General features: G+C 45.6%; 1 protein-coding gene across 1 annotated transcript in view; it reads left to right on the top strand.

Annotated features, from left to right (window-relative positions):
• The window catches only part of LOC141121579 (uncharacterized), a 174,657-nt gene that overhangs the window by 126,009 nt on the left and 23,218 nt on the right, over positions 1 to 25,430 (top strand). Inside the window, exons 12-16 of the mRNA XM_073611213.1 lie at positions 35 to 169; positions 256 to 379; positions 509 to 606; positions 695 to 836; positions 8,843 to 10,506. Of these exons, the coding sequence (XP_073467314.1) occupies positions 35 to 169; positions 256 to 379; positions 509 to 606; positions 695 to 836; positions 8,843 to 10,506 (2,163 nt within the window). The remainder of the gene's footprint in view (positions 1 to 34; positions 170 to 255; positions 380 to 508; positions 607 to 694; positions 837 to 8,842; positions 10,507 to 25,430) is intronic.

Raw genomic sequence — 25,430 nt, 5'->3', positions numbered from 1 at the left:
CTAACATGATATTTCTATTGATTTTCCAATACAGAGGTTTCCAATTCCGAAGTCAGGTGATCATATGACCATCACAGTGCTTCCATTAGAATCCCTAAAACCTGAGAGACACAACATGCAGAAGATTCTAGCAGTCACCAAGAAGATGATGGAGCTGCTGACAGGAGAGGTGAGCGGTGCTGGGAATTCTGGGACATTATCCAGTAACAGACAAGGGATGTGTCTGGATGGTGACTGTATCATTGTGTGTGTCAGGTTCCTATAAGGTGTCAGGATGTCACTGTCTATTTCTCCATGGAGGAGTGGGAGTATTTAGAAGGACACAAGGATCTCTACAAGGACGTCATGATGGAGAATCAGCCGCCCCTCACATCACCGGGTAAGAGGAGACTTTATTGTAAAGGAAAGATCAGTACGGAGGGTCCACCCAGATCCCCCCCCCCCCCCCCCCATCATCTGATAAACACATAGAAACAATGTATTCAGTCAGTGTGTGTGTTTCCTACAGATGGATCCAGTAATGGGAACCCACCAGAGAGATGTCCCCGTCCTCTGTATTCCCGGGATTCCACACAGGAAGATCACACCATCCCTCACCATCATCAGGTAGATGAGGAACAATCACTGATAGTATCATTAGGATCTGTACATTATCTGCATTGTTACAATTGAGTCATTTTTATTATATATTCAGAGTGGAAACCTGAGAGATTCTAAAGATGAGGGGAAAGCAGAAGAAGAAGAGACGTATGTGAGGGATGATCAGCAGTCTATGGAGGAGGATGGAATAACAGGGACATTTATAGAGGAGGACACTCCTACAGAGATCAGCACAGGTGGGTCATTAACAAAGAAAACATTCCTCCACCCATACTGCTCTCTGATTGGTCCAGAGTAGGGCATGGACTGGGTGATATCGGCCTGTAATACCCTGGTCACTTTCCTGAGCTGTGTTCCCCCGTCCTGTATTCCTCTCGGATAATCTCCCTTCTCTGTACTGCAGACACAATTTATGTATCTAGACTGGATTCATGGAGATTATGGTGTTCAGTTAGCAGGGAAATTTAGATTTTTCTTCATGTTCATTGCTCAACCTAGGCACCTGGGATATGTTCCTTCTGCCTCATGCCCAGGTCTAGTAAGATCTCTGACAGAACAATTCTCCCAGGGTTGCTTGCTCTGTTGTTTGCTAACTGTGCGGGGTGGAGGGATCTGTAGATATTCACCAGCATGCCAGGGATCATCAATTTCGTCCAAACGTTTTTTATTCAAGAAAGATCACATCATAAAATGGTGTAATGCAATGTGTCAGAGCCATGCAGGACCCCTTTGTCAGACATGCCCGACGAAGGTGTCCTGCGTGGCTCTGAAACGTTGCACCACACCATTTTGCGATGTGATCTTGAATAGCTCCATTCCAGGAATGTGTGCGATGGGAATATGGACTATGATTGGAGGGATATGTCTGTATAGTCTCAGACCCAAGTCACTGAGTGCAGTCTCAGGAGATGGGAGGCAGTGGTGTGGGACCTCTGCAACTTGTCTCAATTAAGAAAAGATTTAGACTACTGGTGGTTACTGAATACCAATATTACAAGTGCTGACCATTACACTATATGGTTTATATTGCACATTGGAGGTTATTTACTAAAGGCAAATCCACTTTGCACTACAAGTGAAAGCACTTTAAAGATGCAAACCTTTGCTTGCTTTTGTCCAGCTCTTGGGGCCCTACTTCATCCACTGACACCAAAGAAGGGCACAAGTCTTCCCAATGACCCCCAAAAATGGGGTACAATTTCCAATTACCCCATTACTACCAATAACACCAAGGATGGGGCACAATTTTTACCAATGACAGGGCACAGTTTCACCCAATGATCCCAACAATGGGGCCCAATGACACCAATGATGGATCACAGGTCCTCCCAGTGACACCAACAATGAGGCCCAATGACACTAAAGATGGGGCACAATTCCTCCCAGTGACACCAACGATGGGGCACAATTCTCACACAGACAAGATGTTGAGGTGAAACCAAAGGAATGACTATTTGTTGAACAGAAATACAGGTCAGTTACCACATGAACAATAAAACCAAATATTTACAAAACATCACACAAAGGTTAGATATCGAAGTAGAGTTGACACAAGGCTAATCCCATCATAAGAAACTACAAGAGTTAGATAAATTAGCCAACAGACAGAAACAATAGGTGACTCAATTAACAATAGAAATTTACACCTAAACAATACTTTGATTAATCAGGGATCACAGGCTGTGCAGCAACACTATTCAGGAAGACCCTGGGCTGTCCAAATCTCATTAACCAGCTTCCTTTTCACATGCATCTGCTTACTGAGTTTCAAGTTGGCAGAGATCATCATGGCTCCCTTGACTGTTAAATGTAATGTGCTTTTGCATCATATGACAGGACATCCTTCCTAAATGCTTGTAGCTCTTTCAAATGCCAAGGCCCATAGTCAGTGGGCAAGTAATCACAGCCTGAAGAAGGAGCGCGCATGCTCTGAACGCACGCCTGCTGGCCCTGTCCCCCACATCCAGTGACATCATAGCCAACGAGGAGACGACTGCCAGCTTGTCTCAGAGCCTTGGAAACCCCTGCAGCTAGCGAGACAGCAGCAGCACCCCACACCGCCAGCTATCTGGATCAGGACTACACAGCGAGCCTCCCCTTGTGACTAGCCATTTTAATCCTTACCCTGTGAGTTCATTCTGATTTTAATTTTTTATCCTAATAAATTCATCATTAATCCATTTTAATAAACTGCACTCAGATGAGCGCCGCTGTTCTCCACATTATAAGAGGCTACCCTGCAGTCCCCTCCAAAATATGTCCCCCAACCAAAGTAGACTAACCAGGTCCCAGACCTCCACCTGGTCTGGATATGCATTAGTAAACCCACATAGTCAGTCCAGAGGATCTTCATTCTGGGCCGCAGGGAATAGTTGTCATAGGTAGGGGTGGGACATAGGTTGTGGAATCTCTGCCCTGTTGCCAGCGCCTCAGCTGGGTGGTCTTTACCATTCTGTGGCTCAGTCTGGTGCTTGGGAAAGGGGCCGACTGCTCTGGCTCCCTGAAGCCATGGAGACACTGTAGGTACTAGACAGAGGCCAGCGACACTCTGCCCTGTTGCCAGCGCTTTAGCGGGGTGGTCTTTACCAGTCCAGGGTTTGATCTGCTGATGGGGAGAGGGGCCGACTGCCCGGCTCCCTGAAGCCATGGAGACACTGTAGGTCCTAGACGAAGGCAAGCGGCGCTCTGTCCTTTTGCCGGTGCTTCAGCTGGAAGTAGGAGCTTCACTACATCAGCTTGTCGCTGGGGAGAGGGGCTACCTGCCCTGGCTCCCTGGAACTCTGTAGTTGTTGCGGCTGCTTGACAGAGGTTGGTAGCACTCTGCCCTGATGCCAGCACTGCTGCTGGGGACCCCACGTCATTTGCTCTGGCTAACTGTTGGGGAGGGAGGCCGGCTTCCTCCACTCCCAGACTGTGAATCTCCTGCTGGGGAGTGAGGACAGCTTCCTCCCCTCCCTGGTCCTTGAACTGCTGCGGGGGAGTGAGGACTGCCACATCTTTCGTAATGTGGGTCTGCTCTTGGGGATGAAGGACAACCACCTTCTCTCCCTGGTGCCCTGGAACTGCTGCCGGTGTGGGGCAGAGGTCTGTAGCACTCTGCCTTGATGCCAGAGCTTCTTCTGGGTGTGCAGAACTGGGTAGCACTGTGCCCTGCAGCCAGTGCTTTGGCTGGAAGTTTGTTGTAACTCCACAGATGCTGCTGGTTTGAAATCCTATGTCTGTGTCAGTGGTGTGGGAGAAAGGCCGACTGCTTTTTATCTTAAGAAGGCTGCAGCTGCTTTTGGTGCTGGGCAGAACTCAGTGATGTGCTGCTCTGATGCCAGCTCTTCCACTGGAGGCTCACCGGGTTGTTCCTTCTCAGCAGCAAAGTCCTTTACATCCCAAGTCTCTGAAATTGCTGAAAATCCAGGGCATGGGCTGGCGGCACTTGAGCCCAGTGCCAGCGCTTCAGCTGAAAGCTCAGTAAGTGTTAGATCCTCCACTGAAAAGCTTTCTGCGATCTGTGGCTGGAGAGTGAGAATGGCTTGCTCTCCTCCCTGGTCCTTGAACTATTGTTGGGGAGATGAGCCGGCTGCTCAATCTCCCGTACCCTTGTCTGGCTGCAGGACAGACTCATTCCTCCATCCAAGCTTGTCCTGTGCAGAAACAGGTTCATTAGGTTGAGTCAACACTTGCTGCACCCACCATAAGAGCTCCACTTTCATAGCTGGAGGTGGGCAAAGCACACTGTCACTCTACCCCATTGCCGACACTTCAGTCGAGATTTCAGAGCTGTTGGTTGGTACTTCCCGATGGCCCCAGGCCAAGGTAGCCCAGCTCTGCTGTTGAACAGAATCTAGCAGCCATCTGTAGGTGATCTCTCCAGCTCCCATTCCTGAACGGCTAGAAACTCCAAATCTTCCTGTGCCCAGAGTACTTCCGAGACATTCAGCCTCCAGTTTTTTTACTCCATGATTTCCTCCAAACGCCACTCCAGATCGCTCCCAAAGTCAGGGTCCTTGGGCAGCCTCCCGTACAACAGCCCCAGGCTGCTGTAGCCCATGCCTTCCGTCGAGCTATCGTCTGCTGTCCACGGGCACACTTCAGCTATAGACCAGCGGAGAGCTCTGTAGCTCTTGTCCAACCGCATCTCTGCCCAGACCAGCCTGCTTAACTCAGCTGTCCACTCCTTGTGCGGGTGTTTCCCCAATAACAGCATTTGCACTTTGTAGTGCGACCAGTACCTTTCCTGGATGGAGGGTCGAATTGTTCCCTACTGGCACTGCTCACGGCTAGCACTTCCTTCCAGAGTTGCTGGGGAACAGAATCACACCATCCAAGCAGGACCTGCATTGGCACTGGTCCCCTGTGCTGTATCCATATCTCTCACAGTCTCCTTCCAAATTCCTCTTCCGTGGCGGCTGGTATCTGTACCTCTCCTCTTCTGCTATCTGGACCTCCGATCCCGGTAGTGGTTTGAATGCCCCAGACTGCAGGGCGCTTCCCACCACTGCCACCAAATGTGATGGAATGCTCAGCACCCCCTTTAGTGCTTCCACTAAACAGTGCCTCCTACCCTCCAAACCGTCCAACAGACCGAGAGCTAATACCAGCCCTGTTATCCCAATCGTCATACACAGACACAGTGTTAAAGTGAAACCTAAGGAATGACTGTTTTTTGAACAGAAATACAGGGTTTTTATACACCAAACGTTGGTCAGTCACCACATGAGCAATGAAACCAAATATTTACCCAAAACATCACATAAAGGTTACATATTGAAGTACAGTTGACACAAGGCTAATCCCATCATAAGAACCTCTAAGAGTTAGACAAATTAGCCAACAGACAGAAACAATAGGTGACTTAATTAACAATGGGAATTCCCACCTAGAAAATTATTTTATTAATCGGGGATCCCAGACTGTCCAGGAACAGTAGTCAAGAAGACCCCAGAGCTGTCCAAATCTAATTGCCAACTTTTTTTTTGTGAGGTAGAAATATATTGTAGTTCCAGCTGTGGCACCTCGCTTTCAACCTGTAGAACAAACTCGGAGGATGATTTTTTATTTATTTTTTTTTTAATTGCATTGATTTCTGATATAAAGATTCCCCTGCTATATGCCTTGAAAGCCTCCCAGCATGTCATTTCCTCCCCAATGCCTTGGTTGGTAGCAAAAAAGTTCTGCATCTGGGCATCTATACGCTCGTGAGAGGGAAATAATTGTAACCAAAAAGCATTCAATTTCTATGGGGCTGTAGGAAGATGAGAGCGGTTGGGCCCGAAGCCAAATCACGAGAGGGGAATGGTCAGACACTCCTCGCAGTAAGTATGCCAAGCGAGACACCAAGGGGATACTAGAGGTATTGCCAAGGCAGAGGTCAATTCTGGATAGGGAACCCTGGGATTTGGAGAAACAAGAAAACTGTCCAGAGGCTATTTAAATCGCCAATGGTCTATCCAGCCCACTTCTGAAATTAACTTACCCAAGGCTGTGGGTCTACCCCCGCTAGGCCTAAGAACTGGTGGGTGCCTATCTAGCACTGGATCTAGGTAGCAATTGAAATCCCCAAGAAGAAGCATCGGGATATCTAGTTTGTCAGTCAGGTATGAAAAAAACTCCCTTATTACTGCTCCCGAAAAGGGAGGCAGTGTACTGTGTATATACAAAAGCTAGCACAATAGTAACAGCATACAGTTTGTAGTATATACAGTAAATATAAAACGACCATCGGGGTCCACCTTAGAACTCAATTCCCAAAAGGCCAGGGCCCTGTGAATCAGGACACTGACCTCGTGCAAATAATTTGTATGTGTGGAATGATAGCTCCCTAGTAGCCACGGGTAATTAAGAGATGACATGGAGTCCGAAGTAAGGTGGGTTTCCTGGAAACAACTGTCACAGGCTGGAATCGCTTAATACAGGAGACGATCCTGGTCCTTTTTCAAAGGGTCATGAACACACCGAATTTTCCATGACACCAGGGGAATGTCAGTCATGATAGAGCAACATTAATATCATATACAAGGAGAAACTAACATGAGCACATCCAATTTTACTAGTCCAGGTCAGGTCAGGAATTGTAGTAGAATCCTAATCATAATAAAATTCCCAGGCAGTCGCCTGGAAGTATGCCATCAACACTTGAAAACTGGAAGGACATAAGTAAAGGCCCTGAGGTAATATCTACTTTCTCCTTGTGTCCAGTGGCTAACACAGTGCGCTCGGGGGTGCGGGTGCAGCTCCGTATCATCTAACGCTGGAAGTCATACAAACATATGTAGTATTGAACCGGTCCAAACCAACTGAGGTTGTCAGATTTAGTTTCGTCAACAGGTCGAGTCGAATCATGCAAAGAAACATAATGGCAGAGAAGCAGCCGTCCCTCCTTAACGTTATGCTGTAACAAGCGGTTTTGTAGATTTAGTTTACATTTTTAGGGCTAAGGAAACAGCCCTCCAAGTAAAGAGAACTGTAAAGGTAGGTATCCAGGATGAATGACAAGAGGCAGCCATGGAGCACCCAGTATGGCAAGCAGTAAGGCAGGTCAGCCCTCATCCTCAGCTTCACAGGAATTTTGTAAGCTTTGCTCATTATAATCACTCTCCGCCTAGCCGGGTAAAGCATGGCATATGGTAGTTGAAGGTGCATCAGGTGCCTTTTCACATCCTGAAACCTTGCCCTCTTGCTCTGAACCTCCACAGAAAAATCTGGATAAAAGGAGACTTTCATGACATTATACTGTATGTTTGCTTTTTCTCTGGCCAGCCCCAGGATGATCTCGCGGTCCCTATAGTTCAGCATACAAGCTAACATGGACCTTGGTTACCAGGGGGCAAAGGTCTGGGTGGTATGAGATGAGCCTTCTCTACTGCAAGTAGAGCGGTAAAGGCCTCCTTGCCGAACAGCTCCAGCAGCCATCGCTCAACTTAAGTGGTGGGGTCCTGGCCCTCCACTTTCTCTGGCAACCCCACAAAGCGCACCTTATTACGGCGGAGACAGTTTTCTATGTCATTTGCCTTTTCATTGTCAGCTGCCACCTGTTGCGTGGCCATTCTGGCATCACGGGCGGGGAGGGGGATCACTAATTGTGCCCTCAACCACAGTTGTGCACTCCCTTTATCTTTTGTAGGTCTTGGTGGAGAAGCGACACCTCCTCCCGCAGGCTAAATCTTTCCTTTTAGGCCATCCACAGATGCCTTGCATTTCTGCACAGCCTGCAGGATATCCCCTAGAGTGAGTTGGGAAAAATCTTCATTGCCCCCATGTTGAAGATGTACGGTCATGTCATGCATGCCTCCTGATGTGTCCTCTGCCTCCTGATGTGTCCTCAAATATATCGGCCCCATCAGTGTGCACAATGTCCTGATCAGAGGGAGACGCACAATCCTCCCAAGTAGACTAACCGGCAACTGCTGACAGTCTCTGAGTGTAGTAGAGCATATCCTGCTCCTTCCCCAGTTGCTTGGGGGGGTTCGGGAGTGTTACTCACGCCGCTCTTAGGCTTGTCCCCTCCACGAGGCAGTCCTTGCTGCTCAGTGCCATTTTGGAATTCTAAAGCCGCCGAAGCCACGGTTTCTTCTATGCCCTTGCGGGTCATCATATGTGCAGTATGCTGCAGGAGACACTGGCCCGGTTTCCCCTTAGATGATGGGTGACAGGCTGGGGTGATGTGGAGCCAATGAGTGGTAGAGGGAAGGATCACAGAAGGAGAATAGCAGAAGCCGGTGAGATGCGTCAGCTCACATGCCCGTGCAGGCTACACCCCTGACTCAGTAATTGTTTAAATGGAGCATACCATTCAGCCGGGAAGCCATCGACGTCAGGAGCAGGTCGTTGTGAAATGCAAGGTCAGTCTCCTCAATGGAAATAGGTGCATTGAATTCCCCACTTCTTCAAGAAGAGCCAAATACAGGAAAGCATCCAGAACCTTAGTGAGGGGCAGTGCCAAACCGCCAAGTAAGTAACTGAATACAGGGAATAGAAGTGGGGATGGATTCAGGCCTAGTTAAGTAAGTAAGTAAACAGCCAGTTTGTGACCATGTGCAAAAGTTTTTTTTGGGTAGCATAAAGCATCTTCTTTTTAGTAAGATCCAATAACCGGAGCTCATGCTCTCTGCGTTTATACAGCCATGCCTCTCGTGTGTGTGTGTGTGTGTGTGTGTGTGTGTGTGTGTCAGGGTTCGCAAAATAATCACTTTCCGCTTGCAGCATTGCAGTTTCTAATTCCTCAGTAGTAATCTTTTTATTTCTATTTTAGTACACGGACAGGAGATGAGGAAAACCTCAGAGGATTGTCTCACTGCGTCTCCAGACTGTAAAGTAGAAGATGAGGACATCACACAGTATAGTCCAGGAGAAAACCCGGCTACCTCAAATGTCCATCCGGCACCACACAGTGCAGATGGACCATCGTATTCCTCTTATCCTGAGGAACCTCAGACTGTGAGGGACGGTGCCGTCCTTCCAACAGATAAGAGGTTTCCCTGTACTGAATGCGGGAAGGGATTCCAATTTAAATCACAACTTAATTTGCATGAAAGATCTCACACAGGGGAGAAGCCATATTCCTGCCTGGAGTGCGGGAAATGTTTTTCACATACATCCCATCTTTACAGACATCAGAGAACTCATATAGAGGAGAAGCCATTTTCCTGCCCTGAGTGCAGGAAATGTTTTGTAAATAAATCAGATCTTGTCACACATCAAAGGTCTCACACAGGGGAGAAGCCGTATTCCTGTTCTGAGTGCTGGAAATCTTTTTTACAAAAATCTTCACTTGTCGCACATCAGAGATGTCACACAGGGGAAAAGCCATTTTCCTGTCCTGAGTGTGGAAAATGTTTTTCAGATAAGTCCGGTCTTAATCATCATCGGAAAGTGCACACAGATGAGAAACGTTATTCCTGTAATGAGTGCGGGAAATGTTTTACAATGAAGTACCAACTTCGTAATCATCAGAGATCACACACAGGTGAGAAGCCGTATTCCTGTTCTGAGTGCTGGAAATCTTTTGTACACAAATTTGAACTTGTCAGACATCAGAGAGCTCACACAGGGGAGAAGCCATTTTCCTGTCCTGAGTGTGGAAAATGGTTTTCAGATAAGTCTGGTCTTAATCATCATCGGAAATTGCACACAGATGAGAAACGTTATTCCTGTAATGAGTGCGGGAAATGTTTTGCAATGAAGTACAAACTTCATAATCATCAGAGATCACACACAGGTGAAAAGCCGTATTCCTGTTCTGAGTGTGGAAAATGTTTTGCACTAAAATCAGTACTTGTCTCACATCAGATGTTGCACACAGAGGAAAAGCCGTATTCCTGTCCTGAGTGTGGGAAATGTTTTCCACAGAAGTCCAATCTTTACAGACATCAGAGATCTCACAAGGGGGAAAAACCCTATTCCTGTCCTGAGTGCGGGAAATGTTTTTCAGACATGTCCTATCTTTATAATCATCAGAAATTGCACACAGGTGAGAATCTGTATCCCTGTTCTGAGTGTGGGAAAAGTTTTATACGAAAACCAGACCTTGTCATACATCAGAGGTCTCACACGAAGGAAAAGCCATATTCCTGTCCTGAGTGCGGGAAATGTTTTTCACAGATGTGCCATCTTTCCAGACATAAAAAATCCCACACGGGGGAAAAGCCGTATTCCTGTCCTGAGTGCAGAAAAAGTTTTATAGAGAAGTGCCAACTTCGTAGTCATCAGAGAGTGCACACAGGTGAGAAGCCATATTCCTGTTCTGAGTGTGGGAAAGGTTTTTCACACCACTCAGGACTTGTCTCGCATAAGAGGTCTCACACGGGTGAAAAGCCATTTCCCTGTCCTGAGTGCGGGAAATGTTTTTCACAGAAGTCCCATGTTTCCAAACATAAGAGATCTCACATGAGGAAGAAGCTACGTTCCAGTTGTGAGTGAGGGAATTGTTATTGAAATCCTGTCTTCCTGTACATCAGGGATCCCACACAACCCTTGAGGTGTATTAGTGCCTTGAGTGCAGGAAATGTCTTCTATATGAATGTTGCTGGACATCACAGCTCTCATGTGGGGAAGAAGCACACCCTGATATACACCTCAGATATACTCCATGGCTGATCTTCATCATGAAAGAAACCGTTCATAAGGAGATCAGAGATCACCAAAGACACAGATGAAGTTTTGTACTGTGTTGGCCATTGATATCAGTATAAAAATATAAATGAAGTCATTACCTTTTTTCTTGGTAAATTTTGTGGTGTAAGCTTTCACAAACACTTCGTTCTACTTATGGATCCCTTAGTTTACTATGTCAGGCGTGGTCTCATACTAATAACTGAGATCATGTTCACGTACTTATGAGTACAGAAAACAATAAAGGACATACAGTAAGTTTATTAAACCAACCATTGATTTTAAAAAGAAAATACCAAATTTGGCTATTAGATGGCACGAAGTATCATAGAAGTTAGCTCCATATAGTGGCCAAATATGGCATTTTACATTTTAAATCAATGGTAACTATTTGACCAGCAAAGCATATGGCCTACTTACATTTGTTTTTCACCTCTATTCGCAGAGAAATGTACAGTATCTCACAAAAGTGAGTACACCCCTCACATTTTTAAAAATATTTTATTATATCTTTTCACGTGACAACTGACAACATGTGAAATGACACTTTACTACAATGTAAAGTAGTGAGTGTACAGCTTGTATAACAGTGTGAATTTGCTGTCCCCTCAAAATAACTCAACACACAGCCATTAATGTCTAAACCGCTGGCAACAAAAGTGAGTACACCCCTAAGTGAAAATGTTCAAATTGCGCCCAAAGTCTCAATATTTTGTGTAGCCTCCATTATTTTCCAGCACTGCCTTTAACTCTCTTGGGCATGGAGTTCACCAGAGCTTCACAGGTTGCCACTGGTGTCCTCTTCCACTCCTCTGACAACTTCACAGAGCTGGTGGATGTTAGAGACCTTGAGCTCCTCCACCTTCCATTTGAGGATGCCCCACAGATGCTCAATAGGGTTTAGGTCTGGAGACATGCTTGGCCTCTCCATCACCTTTTACTCTCAGCTTCTTTAGCAAGGCAGTGGTCATCTTGAAGGTGTGTTTGGGGTCGTTATCATGTTGGAATACTGCCCTGCAGCCCAGGCTCTGAAGGGATGGGATCATGCTCTGCTTCAGTATGTCACAGCACATGTTGGCATTCATGATTCCCTCAATGAACTGTAGCTCCCCAGTGCTGGCAGCACTCAGGCAGACCCAGACCATGACACTCCCACCACCTTGCTTGACTGTAGGCAAGACACACTTGTCTTTGTACTCCTCACCTGGTTGCCGCCACACACGCTTGACACCATCTGAACCAATAAGTTTATCTTGGTCTCATCAGACCACAGGACATGGTTCCAGTAATCCACGTCCTTAGTCTGCTTGTCTTCAGCAAAGTGTTTGTGGGCTTTCTTGTGCATCATCTTTAGAAGAGGCTTCCTTCTGAGACAATAGACATGCAGACCAATTTGATGGAGTGTGCAGCGTATGGTCTGAGCACTGACAGGCTGATCCCCCACCCCTACAACCTCTGCAGCAATGTTGGCAGCACTCTTACATCTATTTCCCAAAGACAACCTCTGGATATGACGCTGAGCACCTGCACTCAACTTCTTTGGTAGACCATGGCGAGGCCTGATCTGAGTGGAACCTGTCCTGTTAAACCGCTGTATGGTCTTGGCCACCGTGCTGCAGCTCAGTTTCAGGGTCTTGGCAATCTTCTTATAGCCTAAGCCATCTTTTATGTAGAGCAACAATTCTTTTTTTCAGATCCTCAGAGAGTTCTTTGCCATGAGGTGCCATGTTGAACTTCCAGTGACCAGTATGAGAGAGTGAGAGCGATAACACCAAATTTAACACACCTGCTCCCTATTCACACCTGAGACCTTGTAACACTAACGAGTCACATGACACCGGGGAGGGAAAATGGCTAATTGGACCCAATTTGGACATTTTCACTTAGGGGTGTACTCACTTTTGTTGCCAGCAGTTTAGACATTAATGGCTGTGTGTTTAGTAATTTTGAGGGGACAGCAAATTTATACTGTTATACAAGCTGTACACTCACTACTTTACATTGTAGCAAAGTGTCATTTCTTCAGCGTTGTCACATGAAAAGATATAATCAAATATTTACAAAAATGTGAGGGGTGCACTCACTTTTGTGAGATACTGTACTTGTACTTTCACAAGTGAATTTTTGTGCAATTTATTTTATGAATAGACCCCTAAATGTCAGGAGACTTTTTTTTTTTTAAATTTGAAGTATGTAGCTGTAGAACCCTCCTACTTAGGATGCTAGGGAAATGTAGTTTTTGGCTCACTCTGTAGTCAGAGGAGTTGGATTGTCTGGTTTGCTCTGCTGTGGGATTGATTGCTTTCCTCTAGATCTGGTGAGAAACTTCCAGAGCTTGGGGTGAGAAGATGCAAATCCTTAGCTTGCATATTTACTACCCTCTGACTAATCCCTGGTGAGGTGTGCCTAGTACGTGGTCAGAGAAGGGGGTACATAAGCTGAAGCCTGAGGAATAAGATGGTGCCTGGTCCTACCTACCTACCCCCCTAATGTAGGGGGGGGGCTGCTTGCCCCTGGAGTCATCCAGGACTATGGACAGAACCCTCAAATCCTAGATCTTTCTTTGAACTGGCCTGTGAGCAGAGCTTGACTATTCATCTGCAGTCTCCATGGGCCCCATCTGTGGATAGTGGATGTTCCAGTAAGCCCTGAACTTGTTCAAGATTTTTTGTGGTTCTCAGCTGCAAGGGCATTAGGCAATTCTGTTCCACTTTAAACTGTGTACAGGTAGCGTACATTTGTTTTTTGGATGTTGGGTGGAGATGGTGTCCAGGAGAGATATGTCGGTGATGCATGTGGGTCAGTAAATCCAGTGAGCTGATGGTAGACCCAGAATTGTGACTTGTCCATAGAGGTTGCTTCACGCTCAGGAATGTGGATGGAGCTGAGTGGCTGTGCTTAGTATGTGTTAATTGTAAGCAACCAATGGTGGTGAGAACGTGGGTTCACTGTGGACACTGTAGTGAACCTCTAGGATACTTGCTGCCAAGTGCCTTGCCACCTACTACTTATGCGGTGGACTGGCATACTGGTTACTGCATGGAAGTTCCGGAGCTATTTCAGCTGGCTAGAATGCATTATGGTGCAGTGAGCACCTTTTAGCACTATGCAGCAAAAGAGAGCTGATTGGACCTCAGGGCCGGGACTGAAGTCTGACATCTATACCTGCGGCCATGGATAAAGAGCCATCAGGGGGGAGCTGGAGGCTTCCGTATCAAAAAATAAGGTGGAGCACACAATAGAGAAGGCATCAACAGTGGTAGTCCCAGTGGCCTGTATAGCAGAGCAGCCATAAGATGTCAAGGGGCCTAGAGAGCCTGCTGTGGAGGAGGGGGAGTCAGAGTCAGACCCTAGGTCCCCAAAGTTCACCACAGAAGTTAGTGACCATGATGTGAGTGGGATATTTCCAAGGCGTCCCATACAGAGTGGTCCTGAGGGGGAGACATAGAGGTATAAGCTACAGGACCTACCCGAGTAATGACCTTGAGGAAGCAGGACAGAGAGCACACAGTCCACCAGTACTTGACGTTGAAGGGCTACATCTAGAGAAAGTGTACTGAGAATGGAAGTCAAAAAAACAAGAAAAAGAGGAATTCTTAAGTGAGGAACATGCAGTAGACAGTTTAGTAACTGTAAATTTTAATAAGATAATCACCAGTCCAAAAAAAAATTGGACTGGTGCTATCACCTACTCTGTAGGTGATAGCAGTAGCCTGTAATCTACACAGACTTGACTGATATCATTCCCAGTCTGTTTCATCAATATTTGAACGCAGAGTCCACATTGGTTCCTTTTGTGTTTTTGTTTGAATACTGAGAATGGAAGGCTGAAGCATTCTCACACACAATCCTGCACTCTTGCATGGGCTTTAACTTGGGATGAGGCTTTCTCTGAGTTCCTAAGCAAGGCTGACCATCTTTATATCCTTCTGAGAAAGGGGGACAAAACAAAGCTATGAAGATTCTCTAGGCTCAAGAAAATCATGAACAAATGTGTAGCCCTAGAGTACAGATATGACTACCCCTACGTGCCAGTGGAGATGATGGACAAGATTGAAGAAAAGCGTCAGGGCTGGTGTAAGAAACAAATCTGGAACTTTTTAGTGTTCTCAAGCTCTACAGAAATTCTAGCTCCAAGTTCTGGCAAAGATTTCTAAACATCAAGAGTAGCTGATTTATTTACAATGGCAGGGTGGTTATCCAGAAGGCCAGCCAGAAAGCCCAGATGAGGGCAGTTTATTATATGGGGTTCTGACAGATGCATGGTTCAAGTACCTGACCTTGAATTTTACACAGGAAGTTGGGTATATCATTTTTGACAGTAGGCGCCCCCACAGCAAGCTGGCCAGTCAGGCTCAACATTTGTACCTTTTCTGACAGTTGCAGGCCATTTTTATGTTTTTCGATGATTTTGGTTTGTTGAACTTTGGGCCCTTTGGACTTTGAGTCTCACAAAACCAGAACCTGCATGTATATAGAGACTCTGTGTCATTGTTGTGGCCTGACTGACTCCCTGGTTAGGGAATTATTGCTGTTAGGCAGAATGCAAAGTATATTAGTGTTTAGTTAGGGTTAGTTAGATAGGATGTATCTCTCTTTGCTTCATTCGAGAGACTTGGAAGATGGACTACGGAGAAAGATCATTGTTGAAGTGCATGTTTAGTGAGAGCGCAGGGCTTATTTTACGGGTCTTATTGTACTAGTTAAATAGGATTACTGATATAGAGATGGAGGATCATCCTTGCAGGGATGATGCTTCATCCACAGACACTCTGTTTTGTTGAGTACTTGTTGAACTCTTTATTCATATGGAACATATCATGTAATTACTGTTAAGCTGTTGATTTCCCCCTTTTTGTCCCTTGTAAGTGGGATACTCCTTATGTTCAAGTTCTACAGCAATAAAGCTCAAAAAGACATCCCCTAGGGCCTAGACTGTTTTCTGAGCTGGTGTGAGTGAACTGTTTGCTGTGTTCCTGGCTGCCTCTGCACTGAATAGGAAATTCAGTGGCCCCGTCGTGGGTAAGTGCTACATATCAGCTAAATATATAGATCTCCTAGCAATATTATTACTGGGCGGCAGCTAGGGGGAGCTCTAATGTTTACAGGGTGACTGCAGGGGAATGATGCCATCTGTTTTTGCAGTTTTTTTCCCACACGTTAAAAAGCACATTTTGTATCTGAAGATTAGTTACAACCCCCCAAACATATATTTTCTAACAGCAGAGGCCCTGGGGAATAAAATGGCTGTAAATTTTAAGGTGTTCCTCACACACAAATTTCACCTTAACATCCGTGTATACTTTCTACTTTTTCACCATTTTATCATCAACCTGTTGACAAGGTGCTTTGCCTGGGGGTAATAAGCATGTTGAAGGCATGTTGCCTGCTATGGTTTAGAAAGGGCGGGACCATATGTTCTCCCCCCTTCATTGGGTCCACCCTGGTGCTTTTCCTGGGTGGATCCCCTCCGCAAAACACCTTGCTCTCATGTTGAGTACAAAAACTTATATTCCACAAAGCTGGCAAATGGTTGTGGGGTTTTGAGGGCAGGGGTCTTTTTGGACCCTGGAAGCCCCTTTAAAAATGAGGGTCCCAGATACTTCCCCCTACATGAATAAGTATGAGGTACATAGTACTCAAAGGTACCACTAAACAAAGGAAAATTTGTTCAGTGACCATATTTGGGTTTTGACTTCAGTACTATCTTCTCCCCATATATGCTTATGTGGCAGGCACTCCTGGTGACATCAGCTGTACCTAGGAACATGGCTGGGTAAGCACCCGCTGCTTCATTAGAAACCAGTGACAGCAAGAACCTGTTCTATCTATTATAGAAGTGGTACAAATATAGCTTTTATGTCTGATGCTGGGATCTTGCAAACAGCTAAAGTTTGGTTTGAACAATCAACTTATTCCTAAATTCTAAAAACTGAACCTGGAGCTTATCCCTAGGGGTCAGTGTAGTGGTCCCTTACATTGGTGACCAATGGGAGAAGAATTCCCTCATATCAGTGGTCATTGTAGTGGTCCCTTATATTGGTGACCAATGAGAGACGGATCCTCTTATATCAGTGGTCAGTGTTAGTGGTCTTTTACATTGGTGACCGATGGGAGAAGGACCCCCTTAAATGAATGGTCAGTGTAGTGGTCGGTCCCTTACGTTGGTGACTAATGGGAGAAGGATCCCCTTATACCAGTGGTCAGTCCCTTACATTGCGGGCCAATGGAAATGGGATCCCCTGATATCAATGGTCATATGTTCTATCCACATATCGGTGCTGCCTCATTTGTCCTCCCTACAGCCAGACTGTACCATCATCACACTGGATATTCCCAGCAGCAAGATCAATTATAAAAGATCTGTGAAAACATCCATGAAAAGACCGATGAGAAAGGACGGCAAGGCAAACAATAAAAAAAAAATAAAGGGTTTAATGAATCTGATGAAGACTTTCCTTCACTGGTCTGAGAAAGTCCCTAGACAGGCATAACACTGCCTACAAGCTGATGATGCCTTGGGGTGCATAATAAGTGAGGTTCCATGTGGCCCTTGGGCTGCACAATAAATGGGGTCCCATGTGGCTCTTGGGCTGGAGATTGAGCCTGAACCTAGCGTAAAAGTGTGGTCTAGTAATGCAGGGTTGCGCCACTCAGACCATCTCCTCACCAGTTCTGAAGACCAAGAAGTGATCCTCCATCAAAAATACTACCAAATGACAGAAAGCAGCAGCACTTCCAGTTTCCAAATTAAATCTGATCCTACTAACTGTCATATATGCTCAAGAGCAATTAGGAGGGCTGTAAATGGTTAACAAATCTGGGAAGTCCAGCCTTTCTCAACCAGGGTTCCATGGAATCCTAGCAGAGGCATAACTACGGTAGAATCCCTCATTTAAAGTCCCACATTCCCCTTTTTTATAACTACGCTAGAACCTTCAGGTCCCTGGTGCAAGAAATCACGAAGGGCCCCAAACTGGTCCCACAGCAGGCTGCCATCTTAGAGTTCCATGACAATGGCGTAACACCAGAAACCAGTCGTAAATGCGACCCTGGTAGTTCTGCCACTGGTGTGTTTTTTTTTTTTGTTTTTTTTGTTTTATATTTTATATTTATATAGATATATAATCTACACACACACACTTTTTTTTTTTTTTTTTTTTTTACAATTTTTTTTTTTGTTTGTTTAATTTTTTACATATTTTTTTAGGACCATGGGGGGGCTTTGGTGACATATCCGGGATCTAAACAGACCCCTTATGTCTCAATTTTGAGACTGAGAAATGGACTGAGGACGGATTCATCAGTCCCTTTCTCTGCAGGCTCAGCTGCACAGAATGAATGAACAGGAATAATTCTGTACAGACCTTTCTGTTCATAAACAGTGATCAGTACTGATCACTAAGGATAAGCCGAACACCCCCCGGTTCGGTTTGCACCAGAATTTGCAAACAGACCAAAACTTCGCAAGAAATTTAGAACCCCATTGAAGTCTATGGGACTCGAACGTTCAAAATCAAAAGTCCTCATTTTAAAGGCTAATATGCATGGTATTGTCCTAAAAAGTGTTTGGGGACCCGGGTCCTGCCCCAGGGGACATGTATCAATGCAAAATAAGTTTTAAAAACGGACGTTTTTTTGGGAGCAGTGATTTTAATAATGCTTAAATTCAAACAATAAAAGTGTAATATTCCTTTAAATTTCGTACCTGGGGGGTGTCTATACTATGCCTGTAAAGGGGCGCATGTTTCCCGTGCTTAGAACAGTCTGACAGCAAAATGACATTTCAAAGGAAAAAAAGTCATTTAAAACTACTCGCGGCTATTAATGAATTGCCGGTTCCGAGTCTCCTGACAATACACATAAAAGTTCATTAATAAAAACGGCATGGGAATTCCCCACAGGGGAACCCCGAACCAAAATTTTTTAAAAAACCCTTCAGGTCGGGTATGGATTTTAAGGGGAACCCCGCGCCAAAATTAAAAAAAAAATTGGCGTGGGGTCTCCCCAAAAATCCATACCAGACCCTTATCCGAGCACGCAACCTGGCAGGCCGCAGGAAAAGAGGGGGGGACAAGAGAGCGCCCCCCCTCCTGAACCGTACCAGGCCACATGCCCTCAACATTGGGAGGGTGCTTTGGGGTCCCCCCTAAAGCACCTTGTCCCCATGTTGATGAGGACAAGGGCCTCATCCCCACAACCCTGGCCAGTGGTTGTGGGGGTCTGCGGGCCGGGGGCTTATCGGAATCTACGCATCCAATCGTGGATGTGTAGCGGCCTGAGAAGAAGATGAAGAAAAGAAGATGAAGACAAGGAGGCGCCGCGGAGGAAGATGCTGGACGAGAACACCAGAAGAACCATAACAACCAGAAGAGGAAGAAGATGGAGGAAGAAACCGAAGCATGAAGGAAGAAAGAAGTAAGAAGATAGAAGAAATAAAGGAATTGTCAAAAACTGTCTTGTCATTTTTGACAGTTTTTTTTGTGAAATGGTAGGCCCTTACCATTTCACACAGGGGGAGGGCCGGGATCTGGGGGTCCCCTTGTTAAAGGGGGCTTCCAGATTCCGATAAGCCCCCCCGCCCGCAGACCCCCACAAGCACCGGCCAGGGTTGTGGGGATGAGGCCCTTGTCCTCATCAACATGGGGACAAGGTGCTTTAGGGGGGACCCCAAAGCACCCTCCCAATGTTGAGGGCATGTGGCCTGGTACGGTTCAGGAGGGGGGGCGCTCTCTCGTCCCCCCCTCTTTTCCTGCGGCCTGCCAGGTTGCGTGCTCGGATAAGGGTCTGGTATGGATTTTTGGGGGGACCCCACGCCAATTTTTTTAAAATTTTGGCACGGGGTTCCCCTTAAAATCCATACCAGACCTGAAGGGTCTGGTATGAATTTTGAGGGGGACCCCTACGTCATTTTTTTTTTGTTCGGGGTTCCCCTGTGGGGAATTCCCATGCCGTTTTTATCAATGAACTTTTATGTGTATTATCGGGACCGGCAATTCATTAATAGCCGCGAGTAGTTTTAAATGACTTTTTTCCTTTGAAATGTAATTTTGCTGTCAGACTGTTCTAAGCACGGGAAACATGCGCCCCTTTACAGGCATACAATAGACACCCCCCAGGTACGAAATTTAAAGGAATATTACACTTTTATTTTTTCACTTTAAGCATTATTAAAATCACTGCTCCTGAAAAACAGCTGTTTTTAAAACTTTTTTTTGCATTGATTCATGTCCCCTGGGGCAGGACCCAGGTCCCCAAACACTTTTTATGACAATACAATGCATATAAGCCTTTAAAATTAGCACTTTTGATTTCTCCCATAGACTTTTAAAGGGTGTTCCGCGGCTTTCGAATTTGCCGCGAACACCCCAAATTGTTCGCTGTTCGGCGAACTGGCGAACAGCCGATGTTCGAGTCTGGAAGCTCATCCCTACCGATCACTAACTATATTCATTAAGACAAGGAAGGGGCTGGTAAATGACACTTCCCTGCTCTCAAATCTGACAGATCCCCCGCAGCAGCCGGCAGGCAGGAGGTGGAAGGGGGAAGCTCGGCAGTGCATTTTCGGGGGGGGGGGAATGGGGCCAGGGAAACACACAGGCTGGGGCAGCAGAACAGTGAGTGATAGGAAGGTGGCTGGAGCGGCTGCCCTCCATGTCCCTCATGCAGCCGCTGAATGCTGGAGGGAGAAGAGGAGAAGCGGGCATTCAGCGGCTACATGGAGGGATTGGTTCCTCCTACATGCCACCGCTCTTCTATCCAGTTGACTAGGGAGGCCCCATGAGCACCCTGGAACATAGGGCCAGGCCACAATGGTGACCCGTGGATCTTGGGGTTCCTCCAGAGATGGCTAGGGATTACTTCAGTAATGGGTAATTTCTGCCTCATAGACAAGAAACTAGGGATGCACTGATACCGAGTATTTTCACATTTACTCGTACTCATGAAAATGCTCCCAATACCAAAACCAATACTTTGCGGTGTGATTTGCATCTATACAAAATGAACGACAAACAAAGACTTGGGGGGCACACCCTAACAATGCATTACATTAAGGATGGTGCTGCTATAAGACCATACAAAAAGAACAAAAGATTACAAATCGCACAGGCAAAAATGTGGGTCTGCGGGTCCCACGGACTCTATGTCCGCCGGGACCCGCGATCGTGACACAGAGCGGCAGAACGGGGAGATGTAAACAAAGCATTTCCCTGTTCTGCCTACCAATATGACAGAGATCTACTGCTCCCTGCTCCCTGTCATCGTGATGTTGAGCCCATCCCCCCTACAGTTAGAATCACTCCCTAGGACACACTTAACCCCTTGATCGCCCCCTAGTGTTTAACCCCTTCCCTGCCAGTGTCATTTACACAGTAATTGGTGCATTTTTATAGCACTGATTGCTGTATAAATGTCAATGGTCCCAAAATAGTGTCAAAAGTGTACGATGTGTCCGCCATAATGTCGCAGTCACGATAAAAAATCGCAGTTCGCCGCCATTACTAATAGAAATTTTGTAGACGCTATAACTTTTGCGCAAACCAATCAATATACGATTATTGTGATTATTTTTTTTTTTTTTACCAAAAATATGTAGAATACTACTTAGCCTAAACTGAGAAAGAAATTTGTTTTTTTATATATTTTTGGGGGATATTTATTATAGCAAAAAGTTAAAAATTTAGCTTCCTTTTTTTCAAAATTGTTTATAGCGCAAAAAATCTAAAAACTGCAGAGATGATGAAATACCACCAAAAGAAAGCTCTATTTGTGCAAAAAAAAAGGATGTAAATTTTGTTTGGGTGCAATGTCGCACGACCGTGCAATTGTTAGTTAAATCGACGCAGTGCTGAATCGCAAAAAAAGCTCTGGTCAGGAAGGGGGCAAATCCTTCTGAGGCTGAAGTGGTTAAATAGCCTTGCAATTTGTATGGTCTTATAGCACCACCATCTTTAATGTAATGCATTGTTAGGGTATGCCCCCCAAGTCTTTTTCTGTTATATGGGTCCTGACCAGATCCCTTGGACTGGAGCACCCCATCCTCCCATCATTATCTCTAATTAGTGCCCATCTGTGTTATAGGAGGAATCCTTCTACTTCTCCCATAAAGCGGAGTGTATTTCTCCCATGGTTGAGAAACCGGATCTTTTATTCTATGAATAGTGTAGGAACCACTGATAATGCGGTACTTTGACGCAGTAGTGGGCTTATGCACTATATGAACATATGGTGTGACCAAATCCCCAATATTTTTGCTTAATATGTTCAGGTGCTTTCAATAACCTTGCAGGATTTGATGTCATTTTTGCATGTGTGCTCTGTAATATTTTGTGCCATACAAAATGAACAGGCGCAAATCGCACTGCATACAATTACATGCAATTTAAAAAGGAATGCTGTGTGATTCCTATCTGAATCGCATGCGGTTCCCCACACTGCTGTGTGAACCCAGGCTGAAATCACTATGACAAGCCTATGTGTTCAGAAAGGAGTGGTGGGGAAAAAGCATGCGGTTTGGACCGGAATCTCGCCGCATTCCTGTGCAGCGATTCTTTGCAGTGTGATTTGTGCCCATTCGTTTTGTATGGATGCAAATCACACTGCAAAGTATAGGTACTCGGTATCGGTGAGTACTTGACCGAAACTATCAGTACTCGTAATCTCCGATACAAAAACGGTATTGGTGCACCTCTACAATAAACCACTGACAACAATGGTCTTCTTGGTTATCTGTAAGGGGGGTATTCTTCCCAGTGACCTCCGATGTAAGGAACGTTCATCCCAGTGACCATCACCCTTGCATACTATGGGCTGTGGCTATAGCAGACATTCCAAGTCTCCTGCGAGTGACGGGAGTCTCCCGTATTTGGCTTCGGGTTCTTGGACACCCCCAAGCTCAGGGCGATCTCCCGGCTGGGCCTGTCACGCAGCCACAGACAGAAAACAGCATCCCGAGCGGCCGAATGGAGTACGGGGACGGCGGCCACTCGGGCTATTCTGTCTGCGGCTGAGTGACAGGCAGATGCAGGCGGAACGGTGTTAAGCGCTGATCCCTCGCTCCTCTGCTCACTGCTGTCACTTCTAAACAGAGAGGCTGCTCTTCTGACAGGGGGAGGGTCTGTGCTGATTGATTATCAGCGCAGCCTAGGGTTTCATCCCTTTAATCCAGGACACACATTAATTACACAGGTTCTGTGGCTGATTAAGTTGGTAATTAAACTCACTTGGTGCCGTATCTGCATTAAATTGGCCTCAGAACCTGTGTAATTCATATGTGTCCTGGATTAAAGGGATGATGTGGCAACCCTAGCGCAGCCCCCCCGATGATGCCCACACTGGACCACCAGGGATTCCACACATGACCACCAGGGATGCAAATTAGTGCCCACAATGGATGCCAATCAGTGCCCACAATGGGCATCACTGATTGGCAGGCATTATTGTTTGGCACTGATTGGAATCCATCAGTACCATCCATTAATGTACATCAGTGCCCATCCGTGCCACCTATCAGTGCCCATCCATGCCGCCTATCAGTGCCCATCAGTGCCGCCTTTCAGTGCCACCTATGTGTACCCATCAGTGCTTCATATCAGTGCCACCTCATCAGTGCCGTCTTATCAGTGCCTGTCAGTGCAGCCCCATCAGTGAAGGAGAAAACTCACTTGTTTACAAAGTTTTGTAATAGAAACAAAAATAAAACTTTTTTTTCAAAATTTTTGGTCTTTTTTTATTTGTTTAGCAGAAAATAAAAATCCCAGAGGTGATCAAATACCACCAAAAGAAAGCTCTATTTGTGGGAACAAAATGATAACAATTTAGTTTGGGTACAGTGTGGCATGACCGCGCAATTGTCATTCAAAATGAGACAGCGCTGAAAGCTGAAAATTGGTCTGGGCAGGAAGGTGTATAAGTGCCTGGTATTGAAGTGGTTAAGAAGAGAGGACATAACTGTCAGAAGGAGTGGTAGAGAGCACATGTTACAGAGTGGAAGGAGAGCTGAATAGAGAGACAGCTGCCACCTGTTAGCAAACTGCACTGGAAAGCACCTATGTATGTTTGCTTTGTGCAATCGCTGAAGTGCAGAGCTTGAAGTGCATATCACTTGTAGAAACAATGACTTAGAGAAAGAAGACCCGCAATGTGCTCCCCCAGCAACGTGCTGACCCCTTAAGGGTGTTCTAAATTTATACTGTTATAAGGGTGGGGTGGAAGTTTGTTAATTAATGGTGAGTAAATATAAGGATGCCTAACAATCAAAGTGGACCTTTCACTTCTAAAGTCTGAAACTAAACTTACACTAAAAATGAATGGTTGCACTACACTGATGCTGCACTGTCTATCATTATATTCACACTAAACTGATACTTTACACACACAATAGAATCACAATAGCACAATAACTCGCTAGTAGCAATGAACAGAGCCTTGTTCTATATCTTTCCATGCCAATATCACACTACAAATGGCTGCTATGGGAAGGATTTTTTTTTAGTGTGGGGTGGGACTAAGAGCATACATACTACAGGAGACGTTCAGAGACTGCAGACATACTACAAGAAACGGTCATAGACTGCAGACATGATACTGGAGATGGTCAGAGACTGCAGACATAGTACAGGAGATGGTCAGAGACTGCAGACATATTATAGTAGACGATCAGAGACTGCAGACATATTATAGTAGACGATCAGAGACTGCAGACATATTATAGGAGACGGTCAGAGACTGCAAACATACTACAGGAGATGGTCAGAGACTGCAGACATTATACTGGAGATGGTCAGAAACTGCAGACATATTATAGGAGACAGTCATAGAATGCAGACATGCTACAGGAGATGGTCAGAGACTGCAGACATATTATAGTAGACGATCAGAGACTGCAGACATAGTACAGGAGATGGTCAGGGACTGCAGACATACTACAGGAGATGGTCAGAGACTGCGGACATATTATAGTAGACGATCAGAGACTGCAGACATAGTACAGGAGATGGTCAGAGACTGCAGACATATTATAGTAGACGATCAGAGACTGCAGACATATTATAGTAGATGATCAGAGACTGCAGACATATTATAGTAGACGATCAGAGACTGCAGACATAGTACAGGAGATGGTCAGGGACTGCAGACATACTACAGGAGATGGTCAGAGACTGCGGACATATTATAGTAGACAATCAGAGACTGCAGACATACTACAGGAGATGGTCAGAGACTGCAGACATAGTACAGGAGATGGTCAGAGACTGCAGACATATTATAGTAGACGATCAGAGAATGCAGACATATTATAGTAGACGATCAGAGACTGCAGACATATTATAGTAGACGATCAGAGACTGCAGACATATTATAGTAGACAATCAGAGACTGCAGACATACTACAGGAGATGGTCAGAGACTGCAGACATGATACTGGAGATGGTCAGAGACTGCAGACATACTACAGGATAGATGTGCAATTTGTTTCGGTCCAAATTTAAATTTGGAAACATTTTTGATTATTTGGAGATTCGGATGTATCTGCGTTTTTCTGCTTTTTTAATAAAGAACTGGTTAAAAAAAACTGTTGCTGTGTTTTTATTAACTTTTTTAACACTTTTTGGTGTACCCATACACCAAAAAGTGCTTACTATGTACCCCTACTCATTCACATGGGGGGGAGCTGGGATCTGAGGGCCTTGAAGGGGACTTCCAGATTCCAATAAGCCCCCTGTGCG

This window comes from Aquarana catesbeiana, unplaced genomic scaffold, assembly GCF_042186555.1.
Source record: "Aquarana catesbeiana isolate 2022-GZ unplaced genomic scaffold, ASM4218655v1 unanchor225, whole genome shotgun sequence".
In the NCBI taxonomy this organism is placed as follows: domain Eukaryota; kingdom Metazoa; phylum Chordata; class Amphibia; order Anura; family Ranidae; genus Aquarana; species Aquarana catesbeiana.
This window is presented reverse-complemented; position numbering and strand designations above follow the sequence as displayed.